General features: G+C 35.8%; 1 protein-coding gene across 1 annotated transcript in view; it reads right to left on the bottom strand.

The window, feature by feature from the left end:
- Positions 1-17249, bottom strand: part of SYT14 (synaptotagmin 14) — a 147575-nt gene extending 130326 nt beyond the window's left edge. Inside the window, 3 exon segments of the mRNA XM_060142118.1 lie at positions 12518-12733; positions 16323-16460; positions 16463-17249. Of these exon segments, the coding sequence (XP_059998101.1) occupies positions 12518-12733; positions 16323-16460; positions 16463-17249 (1141 nt within the window).
- Between the last annotated feature and the right edge of the window lie 245 nt (positions 17250-17494).

The following is a 17494-nucleotide window of genomic DNA, read 5'->3' as shown; positions in this document are numbered from 1 at the left end:
GAGTGATTCAGTTATATACACATATATTTTTTTCAGATTCTTTTCCATTATAGGTTATTAAAAGATATCGAACATAGCTCCCTATTTTATACAGTAAATCCTTATTTCTTATCTATTTTATGAATAGTGGTTTGTATCTGTTAATCCCAAACCGCTAATTTATCCCTCCCCACCATGCTCCCTTTCCCCTTTGGTAACCATAAGTTAGTTTTCTATGTCTGTGGGTCTCTTTCTGTTTTGTATACAGATTCATTTGTATTATTTTTTAGATTCTGAAATATAAATGATATCATATTTGTCTTTGTCTGACTTACTTCACTCAGTATGATATTCTCTAGATTCATCCATGTTGCTACAAATGGCAATATTTCATTCTTTATTATGGCTAAGTAATACTCCATGTGATAGACAGACAGACAGACAGAGAGATACCACATCTTCGTAAGCCAATCATCTATTGATAGGTTGTTTTTTTTTTTTTGACATCTTTATTGGAGTAAATTGCTTTACAATGGTGTGTTAGTTTCTGCTTTATAACAAAGTGAATCAGTTATACATATATATATGTTTCCATATCTCTTCTCTCTTGCATCTCCCTCCCTCCCACCCTCCTTATCCCACCCCTCTAGGTGGTCACAAAGCACTGAGGTGATCTCCCTGTGCTATATGGCTGCTTCCCACTAGCTATACTGATAGGTTCTTGGGTTGTTTCCATGTTGTGGCTATTGTAAACAGTGCTGCTATGAACATTGGGGTGCCTGTATATTTTCAAATTAGTTTTTGTCTTTTCCAGATATATGCCCAGAAATAGGATTGCTGGATCATATGGTAGCTCTATTTTTAGTTTTTTAAGAAACCTCCATTGGGACTGACATATATACACTAGTATGTATAAAACAGATAACTAATTTTTAAAAAAACAATTAAAAAAAAAAGAAACCTCCATACTGTTTTCCATAGTGGCTGTACCAATTTACATTCCCACCAACAGTATAGGAGAGTTCCCTCCCTTTTTTTTTATTGGAGTATAGGTGCTTTACAAACCCCTCCTTTTTTTTTTTGGCTGTGCTGCACAGGCTTGCGGAATCTTAATTCTCCAACCAAGGATTGAACCCAGGCCCTTGGCAGTGAAAGTGTGGAGTCCTAACCCCTGGACCACCAGGGAATTCCCCATTTGTAGACTTTTTGATGCTAGCCATTCTGACAGGTGTGAAGTGATACCTCATTGTGGTTTTGATTTGCATTTCTCTAATAATTAACAATGCTGAGTATCTTTTCATGTGCCTGTGGGCCATTCTGTATGCCTTCTTTGGAGAGAAGTCTATTTAGGTCTTCTGCCCATTTTTTGATTAGATTGTTTTTCTGATATTGAGTTGTATGAGCCGTTTATATATTTTGGAAATTAAGCCCTTGTTGGTTGTATTACTTGAAAATATTTTCTCCCATTCCATAGGTTTGTCTTTTTGTATTGTTGATCATTTCCTTTGCTATGCAAAAGCTTTTAAGTTTGATTAGGTCCCATTTATTTATTTTTGCTTTTATTTCTGTTGCTTGCAAGATTGATCTAAGAAAATATTGCTACAATTTATGTCAGAGAATGTTTCCCCTATGTTCTCTTCTAGGAGTTTTATGGTGTCATATCTTATATATAGGTCTTTAAACAATTTTGAGCTTATTTTTGTATATGGTGTGAGGGAGTGGTCTAATTTTATTGATTTACATGTAGCTGTCCAGCTTTCCCAACACCACTTGCTGAAGAGACTGTCTTTTCTCCATTGCATATTCTTGTCTCCTTTGTTGTAGATTAACTGACCACAGGTGTGTGGGTTTATTTCTGGGCTCTCTATTCTGTTCCACTGATCTATAATATATGTCTGTTTGGGGGCCAATATCACACTGTTTTGATTACTGTAGCCTTGTAGTCTTGTCTGAAGTCTGAGAAGGCTATGCCTCCAGCTTTGTTCTTTTTCCTCAGGATTGCTTTGGCAATTCTGGGTCTTTTGTGATTCCATATAAATTTTAGGATTATTTGTTCCAGTTCTGTGAAAAATGTTATGGGTAATTTGATAGGGATCGCATTAAATCTGTAGATTGCTTTGGGTAGTATGGCCATTTTAACAATATTAATTCTTCCAATCCAAAAGCATGGGATATCTTTCCATTCCTTTGAATCCTCTTCAGTTTCCTTTATCAATGTTTTATAGTTTTCAGCATATAGGTCTCTCACTTCCTTGGTTAAGTTTACTCCTAGGTATTTTTTCTGACGTGATTTTAAACTGGATTGGTTTTTTACTTTCTTTTTGATATTTCATTGTTAAAGAAACGCAACAGATTTCTGTATGTTAATCTTGTATCCTGCTACCTTGCTGAATCCATTTATTAGTTCTAATAGTTTTTGTATGAAGTCTTTAGGATTCTCTATATAGAGTATCATATCGTCTGCACATAGTGACAGTTTTACCTCCTCCCTTCCAATTTGGATACCTTTTACTTCTTTTTTTTGTCTGATCGCTGTGGCTAGGATTTCCAATACTATGTTGAAAAGAAGTGGTGAGAGTGGGCATCCTTGACTTGTTCCAGAACTCAGCAGGAAGGCTTGCAGCTTTTCACCACTGAGTATTATGTTGGCTGTTGGGTTTGCTGTAAATGGCTTTAATATGTTGAGATATGTTCCCTCTATACCCACTTTGGTGAAAGTTTTTGTCATGCATGGATGTTGAATTTTATCAATTGCTTTGTCTGCATCTATGGAGATGATCATATGGTTTTTGTCTCTTCTTTTGTTAATGTGGTGTATCACACTGATTTCTTTGCATATGTTGAATCATCCTTGCAAACCTGGAATGAATCCACCCTGATCATAGTGTATGATCCTTTTTATGTACTGTTGGATTTGGTTTGTTAATATTTTGTTGAGGATTTTTCGTCTATGTTCATCAAAGATACTGGCCTGTAATTTTCTTTTTTTTGTAGTGTCTTTGTCTGGTTTTAATATCAGGGTGATGGTGGCTTCACAGAATGAATTTGGGAGTTTTCCCTCCTCTTCAATCTTTTGGAATAGTTTGAGAAGGATAGGTGTAAGTTCTCCTTTTTATGTTTGGTAGATTTCCCCATTGAAGCCATCTGATCCTGGATTTTTGTTTGCAGGAAGTTTTTTTTATTACAGATTCTATGTCACTTCTAGTGATTGATCTGTTAAAATTATCTGTTTCTTCTTGACTCAGTTTTGGCAGGCTGTATGTGTCTAGAAATTTGTCCATTTCTTCTAAGTTGTCCAAATAGTTGGCATATAACTGTTCATAGTATTTTCTTATATATATTTTGTATTTCTGCAGTATCATTTGTTATTTTTCCTCTTTCATTCCTTATTTTGTTTTTTTGAGTCCTATCTCTTTTCTTCTTAGTGAGCCTGACTAGAGGTTTGTCAATTTTATATTTTCAAAAAAACAGCTCTTGGTTTTATTGATCTCTTCTATTGTTTTTTTTATCTCTATTTTATTTATTTCCTCTCTGATCTTTATTTCCTTCCTTCTGCTGACATTTGGTTTCGTTGTTCTTATTTTTCTAATTCTTTTAGGTGGTAGGTTAGGTTGTTTGTGATTTTTCTTGTTTCTTGAGGAACTTCCCTCTTAGAACTGCAATTGCTGCATCCCAATATGTGCTGTCATTATTGTTTGTCTCGAGGTATTTTCTGATGGCCATGTCCCGCTATGCACGTACTGACATTGGGTTCAGTTCAGACCACATCCCAGGCCCTCAGGGCTGTCTCCATGTACCTAGATGGAGTCCTCTCCCAGGGCTAACCACACGAGTTTCAGTGCCTAGCTACTGCATGTACTAGCAGCCTCCCTCCCCACAGTGCATGTTTCCAGCTTGGAAGTGTGATGAGGTGGCAGCCAATAGTACTCATCCCTCTCCCCCCTACCAGGTTAAATTTTTAAAAGCAAAATGTATCCAATGTATTACTACATAAAGTTTTTTAAAATATAGCCATAAAAAATTTCTGGAAAAAATATGCTAAAGTACTAATGGTGCTTGATTCTGGGTGGTATGAACATGAGTGAAAGACATTAACTTCTTAGTATTTACCATTTAAGTTCCTACCAGTCCATCACAAGGGAAGGTGTAGCATTTTATTGGTTGATTAGTTTATTATTATTATCAGAGATGCCCATATTAACAACAGTTGCCTTCTCACAGTTCCTAGAACTATACCTAAGTATCATAGTGATAGTGTTACCTTTATTACTGTTGAGACTGTTACAAAGACAATATTAGATGGAGCTTCCTAAATCTCCTATCACATATTCTAAAGCAAAGGTCTACAGTCAAGATTTCTGCCAAACATTAAAAAATAATAATAAAACTAAGGTGTAACACTGCAGGCACAGGTAGTGTGCCACCTGCATAGACCCTTAGGCTCTTTGCTGTGGTGTGCTTAATACAATCACATCTGCAGGTGACGGGAGACTAGTTCTAGATTTCTGTACCCAAGATAATTGGAATACTTCCCATAGGAACCAACTCCCAAAATCCTTCCCCTTATCTAAGTGATTTCCCACAACAGTCCATCATGAAGTTTTATAGTATCTCAAAAAAACAGCTCTGGCTTTTTGGAATAAGCCTAGCAGGTAAAGTAATAAATCACCAGTATTTCCTTAAGGGCTGCTCAAGTTTTCTGCTAAATACAGCAGGCATAATATGCTTCATATCTAAGTTTGAGACCAAAACCCCAGATATTTCCCAGTTGTATGGTTCTAGATTTTCCTAGGTGTCCAAAGTCTTCATGAAATTCTCTTAGAACAATGAGATAGCAATCTTGGGCATGTTAACGTACCTCTCTAAGCTGCTGCTTTTTCAAAGTTAATTAATTAAACAGATAAGTAAGTAATAAAATCAAAATATTTCTGTGAAGATAAAATTAAGTTCTATACAAAGACTTCAGCAGAGCCTGAAACACAATAAACATATATATTACTGTAGACACATTAATAAACATCCCTCTGGCTGGAGGGCTCCTTTACCATAGGGCCTTCCCACCATGCTATCCTCCAGATTTCTACTATACTCTAAAACAGTGAGGGTTTCTTCCCTGGGCTCCAAAGTTGACAGCCACGTTGGGCCTAGTCTTCAGAAATAGCTTTGAGTTTTCCATTTCCTTAAAGAGATTACCTCACAAAGTACAAACACACTTGCCTCCCTCATTAGGGACAGTTTCCTAGGAGATGTACCTTGTTGGTAAGCTTAAACTTACGGCAAATACAGATGTTCTAGTCAGTTTAAACCACCCATTATTGCCCTCAGGTAATAAGATTATTGTCAGTCCATTTGTGACTCTATGTAACGCTCCCTAAATGTATCTGAGACTGAGTTCCTATAGGATTTGCTAACAGAAACCTGTAAAGTGTCAGGTCCTATTAACTGTCAGATTGCCATTAGCATTATTCCTCCACTTCCCAGACATGCCTCAACCCCTAGCAATGGACACAGGCCATGTTCGATTTATAGTGTATCTCTCTTATTTACTCGCTTGGTTACTGAATAGTTCTTTTTAAAAGCACTGACCTGTTCTCTGGTTACAAACACTTAGAGCCTCAGTTTTGCTGCTAATGAACTGTATGATCTTAGTAAAGTTGCACGTCTCTAGGTGTCAGTTTTGTAATCAGTCAATTAAGGATATCTTTAATGTCTATGATTTAATTTCTATCATTCCACTACTAGATAAGTATCTCAGACAAAAAAAATTATGAAAGATATATATAGATTTACCATGGAAAACATAGCAATCCCACCAGCTTATTTTAAGACTGGAAGTGTATAAAAATAGGTTTTTAGGACCACTGTGTACGGCTGTGTAGGCTGTGCACTGCAATAAGTACCTGGCTGAGGGGGGTGCTTAAGTACAGTGTGCGTTGGGTCCACCAAAGCTTACACCTAGAGGAAGGAATGCCTTTTTCTTCTTACATAGGTGGTATCTGCTAACTGAGCTATATTCTCATGATGAACTGTTTGCTCAAAGGTGGTACTGCTTTCTAATTCATCCACCCAGCAGGCTATGCCTTTACCTAAATTGCACAAAGACATCTCATTTTACAGGTCACAGGTGGCCTGCAAAAGTAGAACTATAAAAGAATTCTACACTGCTAGTAACAATTGATCTCATCACATAAAAAGATCTCCAAAACACAAAGATGCAGGAAAAGTCTTCAAGATCAATTTCTCCCCAAATTGGTCATACTTAGAGTGCAGACACACACACACACACACACACACACACACACACACAAAATAAAGAATTCTTCAGAGGAGAAATGTTCACGAACAAAAACCTGAAGTCAAAGAAAAGGCTTATCAAAAATCTAAATAAACCATGTAATATAAATAACTTTTACCATTTTAAGACTAAAAATTTTTGTGTCAAAGGCATCTGGAAAACACAGACACAATTTTTTTATACTTACCCTCTTCACACAGAAATTGTGAAAATCAACAGAACAATATAAAGCAGTTAAAATACACTTAAAGAAAATATAAACAAAGAATTTATTACTCTTAAGTACTAAATTATTTTAAAAGTAACATTTAAATAAAAGGAATAAAGAAATGTGTTTTAATGACCCTAATTTTAAGAAAACATCAAAATCAATAGCATGGAGCTTGCGAAGCAGCCATAGAAAGAGAGTGGCAAGTGTGTGCGTGTGTATATATATGGGTTACATGTACCCTTAAGACATAAGTGATGCTGGAAATTATTTTTAATAGCATTTAAAATTAACTCACCAAAAAAAATAACATCATATGATTTTTAATAATATAGCTATTCTGCCATATGTAAATATAGCTTGGTAATCTCTATGGTGAACTGAGAATGCAAAGCTATAAATAACAGAGACATTCTAATAATTTTACACTAAGTTTGTTTATATAAAATCTAATAGGCTTCTCCTGTCTAATATAAAAATGGGAAGTACTAAATAGCATGAATGGAATTTCAAAGGTTGTTCTATCTTACCAACTTAAACAAGATATCACAACCTACTATCTCTTAGGCCTTTTTAAAATAAGAGGATTATCAGAAAATCTGCTTAATTTTAAGAACAACAAAGTAAAATAAATTAAAATTGTGAACAAAGAAATTTGATAAATTATTTTAATGTTTATTTTTCCTAGAAAAATTTCTTATAGATATTATCCCCTTTTGTATTCCAAAAAATGGAAGATTAACATGGCCACCTAGAGGAGAAAATATGATCAACAAATAGAGGCCATAATATTTTCTTACTTTTTCTACAGTATCTGTATTTCAGATTTATAATATATAAACTGCTCTAAAGGACCCAACTGAAGGGGTTAATTATGAATGAAAGAGACTTAGGGAGGGCACTAAAGCAGCAGTGATGACCAAACAGAAGCTAAAGCATCATTCATTTTTGCAGTGGACTTGACAAGTACAGCCTTTATAAACTTACTGTGTGACCTTAGGTTAAAAATTACTTATTTGATCTAAAATCTCCTCTCACTTCTGTAAAATGGAAATAATCTTATCTACCACAATGTGTTGCAGTGAAGCCTAAGTATAACAATGTGTACAGAAACTATCAGAGTCAGGCACACAGTAGGAGCTCAATGAATGGTAGTTCTCCCTACTTGATCAGAAAGCTCTCTTGCACTGGTCCTCCTAATCCCTATCCAGGCCCTCCCTGACCCTCTCTACTCTTGTAGATATTTCCAATATTGGCTGTTCCAAAGCTTCTCTACTGGAATTATTCAGAGATTGAGAAATGGGGTAATGGTTCTTTACCAGCCCTAATGAGGTAACAATATGTCATGTAAAAAATGTACATTTAAAAATATTTTTCCTTCTACCTTATAATTCCCTTTAGTCACCTCAACCCACATTAGTCTAGTGTTACCTCCATAAACCTGCAGAATAGTATGCAGAACAAAGGGTCAGAGCAGTAAAGAGAAGCATAACCTACTCTACTGATCCCTTTCCTTGTACCTCAGGAGAATGAACCAAATCCTATAAGAGAACTATACTCAGTAGCCCTCTTAGGTGACCAGACATGAAGTGAGCAGTACTTCTCCTGAGTCAACTATGCAGAGGCACAACCACCTGGCAGAGACTCAAATGTGTATTAGAAACAAATCCCCATCCTTCCCAAATATATACCAGAGGAGGGTTACTATTGTTGGGTTGGAGGGAGAAGGTGAACCCCTTCAACTACCTCTCAAGATTCTTGACTCTGAAAGTTGATAGAGAACAAGTGGTATGAAAGTGCAGGCAGCAAATGTACACTCTCTTCCACTTATTCTCTCCTAACCACCTTCAATCTCATGTATGATTCTACACAATCATATGTAGAATCACAAATGATTCTACATTTCAGTGTAAAATGTACACTGAAAGTAACTGATCATCTTCTACTGGACAAAGGGGCTTGTCTGAATTCTCATCCTCCCCAGTTTCTCTGTGGTGTAGCATTCAAAACTCTCCTTCCGTGTCTGATGAAATGCAACATTCTCCTGGTTCCCCACTTTATGGTTGTTACTTTCTCTTGTCTGTTTAAGTGACATCCTTAATTCTCTGTTAATGAAAGGAAATGACTCTCTTATCTTTTCTCTCCATACATTCTCCCTCAACAATTTAATCCCTTCCCTTGGTTCCTATTCTCTAAGTATATACAATCTGAAAAAAAACCTTCTCCCAAACTCCATTCATGATTTCAAGATCCACAGCCATTTCCAGTTGCCTAAATATTCTGCCTTACCATATACACAAAACCACTTTTATCTTCCACCCCAACCCACCATCCAAGAAAAAACCATCCCTCTCTGGATTTCTTATTTATATTAATGACCTCATCATTTTCCTAGTCATACTTGCTGGAAACTAGTGTCATCTTTGACACTTCCTTCCTTCTTTCTAATGTTCCAAATACATTTAGTTCCTAAATCCAGTAAATTGCACCTCTGTAATGTCTCTCCTATCCTCCTATATTCCTCTTGCCACTATTTCAATTCAGATTTTTACCATTTCCCACACAGATGACTCCAAAGACCTCCTTAATTGGTGTCTTTTCCTATAGCCTTCCTGTTGCTACATTACTGTTTCTAAAGCACATCTCTGGTCATGGTTCCTTGGTGAAAAACTTTTAGTGAGTTTTCACTGGTTAACAAATTAAATCCAAACTTCTACTCAGTGAGGCACTCCAGGCTTTAGACCTCACCTCTTTCCTTTTTATTTTACATATGTGTGTGTGTGTGTGTGTGTGTGTGTGTGTGTGTGTGTGTATATACTAATATACAGTATATATACTGATATACTGATACATATACATATATATACTTATATACACACACACACACACACACACACACACATATACATACATACACCTATGTTAGAGCCAAGAGGACTTTTCTCTTGTCCTGAAATAGTCCCTACATTTTACCACTGCGTACTCTGGCGTTTATGAACTTCCCTCCATCTAAAATACGTCTGCTTATTCTTTTCAACTTTATACCCATTCTTCAAAGCTGAAGCCAACTGCCATTTTCATGGATGATCTCTCACATCTTCCCCAATGGATGGTAATTCACTCCCTTCCTTAAAACCTTTTAGCATTTTATACGTACTTCTGCATCTTTGCCTGTGGGCATGTTCAGAACTTACTGTCACTTGAAATTGCTTTTCTCGAAAATCTGGAGCTCTGAAATCTCCCTCTCTAATCAAGTTTTCCTATTCTTCCCTGACTCCACTGATTGCTGTTGAGTGTATTTTGCACTCACAGCAATCTTTGATTTTTCAATTAGCAATAATCTATGATACAAAAAACTATCCTCCTAGTCTACTGTTATCTTACATTACCACTTGTTCATCTCCCCATCCTAAATCCCAATGACAGTATTTTACCAACAAGGATATCCACCTCTACCTGGATATTCCACAGACACCTCAAATTCAGCATGACTGAAACTAAATTATCTCCCTCCCACAAACTTACTTCTCTTATGCTTTCTAAACTAATTAAACAATCTTAATTCCTTACTCATTGCATATGTTCAGTCACTCACCAGGATATACTGAGACCATCCCTCAATCTACAAATTCTTTGTCCCTCAATTAACATTGCTAATGAGGATCTCATCACTGTTTATCTAACCAGTCCTTTTGCCTCCAGTAGTTCCTACCTCCAATTCATCTTCTATTACAGTAGTTAAATAATCCTTCTTAAACACACTGACCTAAAAGTGCCACACTATCCAGCTTAAAAACCTTCCAGGGTTCTACATTCCCTATAAGACAACATCCAAACTCCTGAGCATGGCATTCAGCACAGATCCTAGGTTAAAGACACTGAAACACACTGTCTTCTGCTTTCCTGCAATCACTATTACATGGTGGTTGAACAGTTCTCCCTCAAGTCTAGTTCACCTATCCTGTGAAGGCTGCATCATACATCAGACTTCCCCTTTCGCCACCTCCCAAACAAAGTCTCAGTCCTCCTCTGTATTTCTACATTACGTTGTTCACATAACTAGCAGACCTCTTAACACACTACATTACACATGTACTCACTGGTCATCCTCCTCCAGTCTGTGGGCTCTTTAAAACAAGCTTGTTTTTATTCATCTTTACATCCACAGGATCTAGTATGGCACATAAAAAAACTTTCAACAAATGTTTATGAAATAAATAATTTCAGAATGCCTAAAATCAATCTACCCTGGGTGCTTTATCAAATGATTTAGGGTAGAAATGGTAGAAAAGTACAAGTGGGTCCTAAATATATAGGTGAAATGAAATGAGAGGGTGATTCCAGAGGTGAGGGCAGGAACAGAAGAGCCACTGAGATTATGCTTCTCTCTTCACCCCTTTTCCCACAGATTGTTGAGCCACACGAGAATAATAGGACTACAAGGAAGAAGCAATCAGGCCAGCAGAGAGGCAGAAGAAGGAGTGAGCAGGGAAAAATAAAACCCTAAACTGAAGCTGCAGAAAGGGAAGTGTCTAGGGTCACAGACTACACACTCAGGGCTTGCTAGCAGCTACTCACTATCATCACCATCAATGCTTCACCACCCATAACTATGACTACCATTTACTGATCACTTACCTATCACGCACCAGACACTATGCTAAAAACACCACACATACCATTTAATGTCCATGACAACCCTATCAGCAAGGTATTATTCACACTTAGAGACAATGAAACAAACCCAGAAACTATCAAGTACACTGCCCAAGGTTTCGCTGCTAATATGGTACGTCACAGGGCCAGAATGTGAACGAGGATCAGGCTTCAAGACCATTCTCTTTCTGCTCTACTATTCATGAGCCAGGGTTTACATTATTTAGTTATCTTTGTAAGCACATGTCTTATTTTCTCTAGTACTAAGAAAGGTAATTTTGAGGGTAGAGTCCATGTCTAATATTTTTTATTCCTTTCCTAGCATCTCGTAATGAGCCTTCCATATTTGATTAATTTCTTACTGTACTAGGTACTAGCAGAAATAAAAGGGAGGTATATCAATCTTTAGTTAGCATGAAGCCAAATACAAAAATTTAACTCCTTTGACAACTGTATGTGCCGGAGTAAGTCATCAATAGTAACAGGCCCCAAAACACAAACCACAGCTACAATATTAAGGTTAGTTTGTGTTTGATATAATAATAATAATGCTATTTAAAATATATTGCTCTTTTCTTCATATCTGGGCATAAATATAATAATTACTAGGAGTAGTCACACATTGTATCAATCACACAAACAACTTACTTAGATGTGGAAATAAAAATGCTTTAGGTAATGGTAAAACCTTTTTTATTTCTCTTTTAGAAAGATATAAAAACACTTGAGAGTGGACCTGTATCTTCTACATAGGTTGACTTCTAATGTCAATGTCAGCACATGAGGCAAAAATCAACAGGGGACAAAAAAAATCCTTGAAAATTCCTTAAATTTCTCTTAAAGTCTTGTACTATACAGTACTGGCTCTCAATAAATCTATCCCAGACAGTTTTTCCTCCTACATGGAAGAGATCACCACTCCTTCCGCTTCATGCCACAGGAAGTATCTGGCTCATGTTAGGGCCCATACTGAATGAAAAAGCATTCATTTACACACTAGAATCATATTCAACACTGTGAGATTCTTAGACCATATCAGTTCCTGTAACAGGTATTTAGGAACTGATTCCATCTGAGAGAACAGCAGATTCACACTTCCCATCTCACGATTGCTAGGCATATGTTCATTATGAAAAGAGAGCTAGAATTACCACTGTATTTAAATTATTTGGTGTTTTGCTTTTGGGTGTTTTGGTTTTAGTTTTGGTTTTTGGCTTGAGCCCAAAGATTTGAATTTGAATAAATTATATTCCCAGAAATGTGACCCTACCATATATGCTATCTCTTATTTATTGTACAACCACAGACACCTAGAGTTTTAGAAACAAATAATCAAATACTATAGTGTAAAAAAAAAAACAAAACTTAACCTATCTTACCTTCATCTATTGATGCTTCGCTACTGTATCCATCATACTCTGCAGAGAGAGGGCTATATTTCTGTCTTGTTTCCCAAGTATAGCTCTTTTGTCTAGAATCTGCCAATGGTAGTCTGGAATTGTGTGCTCTGGATAAGGCCTCATGATATTTACCCAGTGCTTCATCTTCACTTTCAGAGGATGAACCATGCTCATCTTTGTCAATGTAGGAATTATCTATTTGGAACGACAAGGAGAGCAGATCAAAATATAACGCAATAAAATGTAGCGAATTTGCTATAGTTACATACATGTTACATGCTTATATATGTATCACATATATTCATACACACACAAATATATATATATAAACATATATATACACATACACACAATCTGAATTTTCAGCTTTAGAAAAACAGTTTTTCATTTAAGAAGCCCAAGCTTTAGATTTTTATGTTTTAATAGAAAAAACTGACTTGTATATTTGAATTATATAAATAATATTAGTCATAGGGATTTTCCAACCACGGTACAGGTAAACAGAGTAATAAGGCTCTCCATCTTACACAATTATTTTTAAAGCATCAGTAGCACACAAAGGAAGTTATAAGTATTGCCAATACATATGGACCTGATTCAAATAATTCATGCTACAAGAGACGTTTTTGGTTATCATCTTAGTCAAAATTTTCGTAATTGATGACGCTCAGTGTTAGAAGCAGAACAAAGAAATGGACAGACATACACTATCGATGGAATTATAAGTGGTACAACTTTTCTAGAGAGCAATCTGGCTATACATATCAAACTTTCTAATCTGCATAGTCTTTGACCCATTTCTAGGAATTTACCAATTCCATTTCTAAGAATTCAGCCTAAGAAAATAATTAACAAGTGAGCAATGATATGTATTTGAGACAATTTACTGCACTGTGTTTAACAGCAAAGGAAAACAAAAATAAAATATGAGCTAAATGTGCATCACTGAGCCTTGGTTAAGTAAATTATGATACATCTATGCAATGATATACTATACAGTCATTAAAAATGAGGAGGTGGACTTACAAGTACTCACAGGGAAAGAATAACTACCACATCATGTTAAGAGAAAAGAGAAGCTTTTCTCATGTTAAGAGAAAAGAGAAGAAAAGAGATTAACATACGTATGCCTACATGCAACATATACACACATACATGCAGTATAAGTTTACACGTACATACAAAAACGTCTGGAAGCATATACACCAAGCTTAACACATTATCTGTGAAAGGCAGACTTACTATGAAAATTCTAATTGAATATACCCAAATTTCAAATAAATTTTTCAGAAGGTAAATTAATTAATTTTGTATTATTTTAAAAAGCACTAGTGGGGCATCCCTGGTGGCGCAGTGGTTGGGGGTCCGCCTGCTGATGCAGGGGACGCAGGTTCGTGCCCCGGTCCGGGAGGATCCCACGTGCCGCGGAGCGGCTGGGCCCATGAGCCATGGCCGCTGAGCCTGTGCGTCCGGAGCCTGTGCTCCGCAGTGGGAGAGGCCACAGCGGTGAGAGGCCCGTGTACCGCAAAAAAAAAAAAAAAAAAAAAAAAAAAAAAGCACTAGTTATTACCATTTTTTTAAGGTAAAAATTTTGAAACTGCATCATGTTGAGATTCATTTAGACCATGATGCAACCTTCTCAGAATTATAAAACAACTCTAGAAGGATAAAGAGACCATAGCAGTCAGAATTTATTAGTTCAGTCTAGATATTTCTCTCATTATACTCAGCTAAGATCATCTGCAGTAGACAAATCAATGTTTGAAATTCAGGTGGGGAGACACAGAATGAGTAATTTTAAAATATGGGAGAGAAACTGAATGTTTACAGTTAGAAGTAAGGGAGCTTGGACGTCACTAGTCTAAGTCCTGCTTTTTAATTCAGCAAAATAAAACCATCAAAGGGTGAAACTATGACTGATGTTATATTCTGCACTGTCCAATTTAGTAGTCACCAACCACATGCAGCTATTTAAACTAAGTAGAAATAATAAAATTTGAAATCTAGTTCTCCAGTGCTACTAACCACGTTTCAAGTGCTCAATAGCTACATGCAGACAGTGGTTACTGTATGAAGCAATATAGATATGTAGAACTTTTCCATCATTGCAGAAAGTTCTATTGGACAGAGATGGCATCTGCTGAGATGGCAGATCTAGTCTAGAACCTAGGCATTCTGACTCCCAGGGTTTAGCACTTGTGGGATACCATGGTGGTGGTCTTAAGGCAGCAGGAGAGTTCTGAGGAGGGTAACTAGAAATTCACCTACTACAAAATATTACCTAAAGTAGCCCTGCATTCAGGAACAGAGAAGGAAACTCTTCTTCCTCTTATTATACCTTGTAAGCTCTGTCAGAACCTAGGACACAGGTACTAGCAACATTATAGTTCAGCTAATGAAGGGACAACCCATATGGGTCAAATGATTTTCAAAACGATTTTAGAACATAACATGTTTCAGTTTAGTACTGACTATAATCTAGACTACCTCAGAAATATTTGCTTTCTTTTAGGTAGCAGCATGTTTCTTAATGAAAACAAATCAAAACAGAATTTAAAATTCTGTATTGCTACTGCAGTATTTATTACTAGCATCCATTCTACTGTTATTTTATGAATAAAATAATATGTAAACTATTCTTCTTAATTTTATTTCTCTTTTAATTTTTGCTACTTCAAGTAATAAGGCTACCAAAAAAACACTGAATCTGACATTCAAAAAACTGCTACAAGAATAGACTTCAAAATGGAGGTATTTCCAAAAATTGGCATTCCTTTTTAATTAGCTCATCCATCCTGGATCAGCCTCTATTATATCATTTAAAAAACATTCATATAATTGATAAATAGCAGACCCTATTATGCACAAAGTCATGTAGCAGAACTGAAACAGTCTTCTTCATTTCTACTGCTACTCAGTATTTTGGTTATTTTATGAGAATGTAAATATACATAAAAATTCTGTATGTATCTTTTATAAATAAAAGCCAGTGTACTTCTGGCCTTGTGATCAGATCAGCAATTAATGAAAATGACTAAAGGATAACCAGGTGTACTAACTAGCGATATGAAGCAATTCTGCAACCAAAACCAAGTAACTGTCAGCTAATTGTTTTAAAAATTGTCACAAATATTGTGGATGAAAACTATAACTGCTTAGTTGGAATCTTAATTCTACATAGAGAACTCATGAATAATAATAGATTGTTCATGTATACACATTGGAAACATGTCATATAAAACTCTTAATGTATGGCTAAATGAACAGATACCTATCCTGAAGCATGTTATTCAATAAGATAAAAATCTATTGCTCTCAAGGAAAAACATAAAACGTTTGGTACATTCTTACTAGGAAAGATGCGAAGAGCAACACGGTATAAAGGGGTTAACGGTTGGTTACAAAAATATAAAATTTTTAAATCTAACTGTAGCACACCAAATAAATTCCAATTAAAGTATGCACACTACTTAAGAAAACCACAGAATTTCTGATTGAAAAATAAATGAGCATTAAGTAAAATTAAGGCCCTTAAAATTGGCCAAATAATGCAGGGACCAGGGGCAGTAACTAAATTAGAGGTATACAAATAACATGAATGCTTTTGAAATGACTGTGAGAAAAAACTGTATGACTTTAAAAACGTCTCCCAGTAAGAGGATTCAAGAAAGTCTTAAATTAGATATACAGACATGTATAGAAAAATTTAGAAATTTGGATGTTTTCCTAACGTAAAAAATCAAGAGAAAATTTTATCACTCAAACTCACATTAGGAGACCTCACCTTTTTCTGGTATTATCTCAGAATATTTTTCATCTTTACTCTTTGCTGTTTCTTTTTTGGCAGAAATGGCTTCGTTTTTCTTTGTTTTTATGTCTCCTTTCACTTTGTAGTATTTTGTTGGATTTATTTGTTCTTTGATTTTCCATAACACTTACCTTTAGAATTAGTTGATGCTGCTGGATGTATGTCTTTTTTCTTAATGGATTTCTGTATCATATGTCTATTGCTTTCCAAAATACCTTTTGGAGAACATTCATTTCCTGAACACTTATTCCCTTTGGATCCTTTACTTTTAATATGTTTTTCAGCCTTCTTTAAACAATTTTCTTGCATTTCTTGAAATCTTACCTCCTTTAGGTCATGCTTACCATTATTGGAAATTCCTAATCCATATTTTCTACATCTGTCAGTACTTTCAAGTTCTTGACAAGTAGATCCAGCCCTTGCATACTGCTTGCTAACTGATATCCTACCATCACTCATCTGGCCTTTCAAAGAAGAATCACCAGCAGTATCGGTTTCTTGATATTTTGAGAGTGTCTGTTGCCTATTATTAATATGTTTAAATACTCCTTCTTCATTCATTCCTTGATCTTGCTTTTGTGAAACTGAAGTATTATAGCTATTTATTCGATTTGCTTGGTGCTCTAAATCGAATTGTGTTTTCTGACAATTAGTGTTTTTAGAGACTTCTGGTAACGTGGTATTTTCTCGTTTAGAAGTATCTACAGCTTCTGTTGCTGCAGGGCTTTCCTCTTCTGGACGGAAGCCACTTATCATACTTGCTACCTGTTCAGCAACCGAGTCAGTGAAAGCATAGCTGACTTCCCCCACAGCAGTGGTCAAATCTTCCACAGCATTACTGATTGTGTCCACCAGAGAGGACACTGAAGGCAGATTCTGCTGAAAATTTTTGAAAAATGCCATTTTCTAACTCCTTGTTCCTAAAAGGTGCAAAAATGGAATTTTCTCTTCTCAAAAAATCAACCACTTTCAAGTCTGAATTTAACATATACTTAAATGGTGCTATTCATTAGCCCAATATCAGTATTTCACATTGTATCTTTTAATTTTTCTGTAAATGCTTATGCAATGGAAGAAATATGTTGAAGTAAAGACGCTTCAAAAAAAAAAATCAAACCACTTGGTTTAAACGTAATGACTTTTTCCCA

The sequence above is a fragment of the Lagenorhynchus albirostris genome, chromosome 2 (assembly GCF_949774975.1).
Source record: "Lagenorhynchus albirostris chromosome 2, mLagAlb1.1, whole genome shotgun sequence".
In the NCBI taxonomy this organism is placed as follows: domain Eukaryota; kingdom Metazoa; phylum Chordata; class Mammalia; order Artiodactyla; family Delphinidae; genus Lagenorhynchus; species Lagenorhynchus albirostris.
The sequence above is the reverse complement of the archived record's forward strand: the minus strand, read 5'-3'. Positions and strand labels throughout refer to the sequence as shown.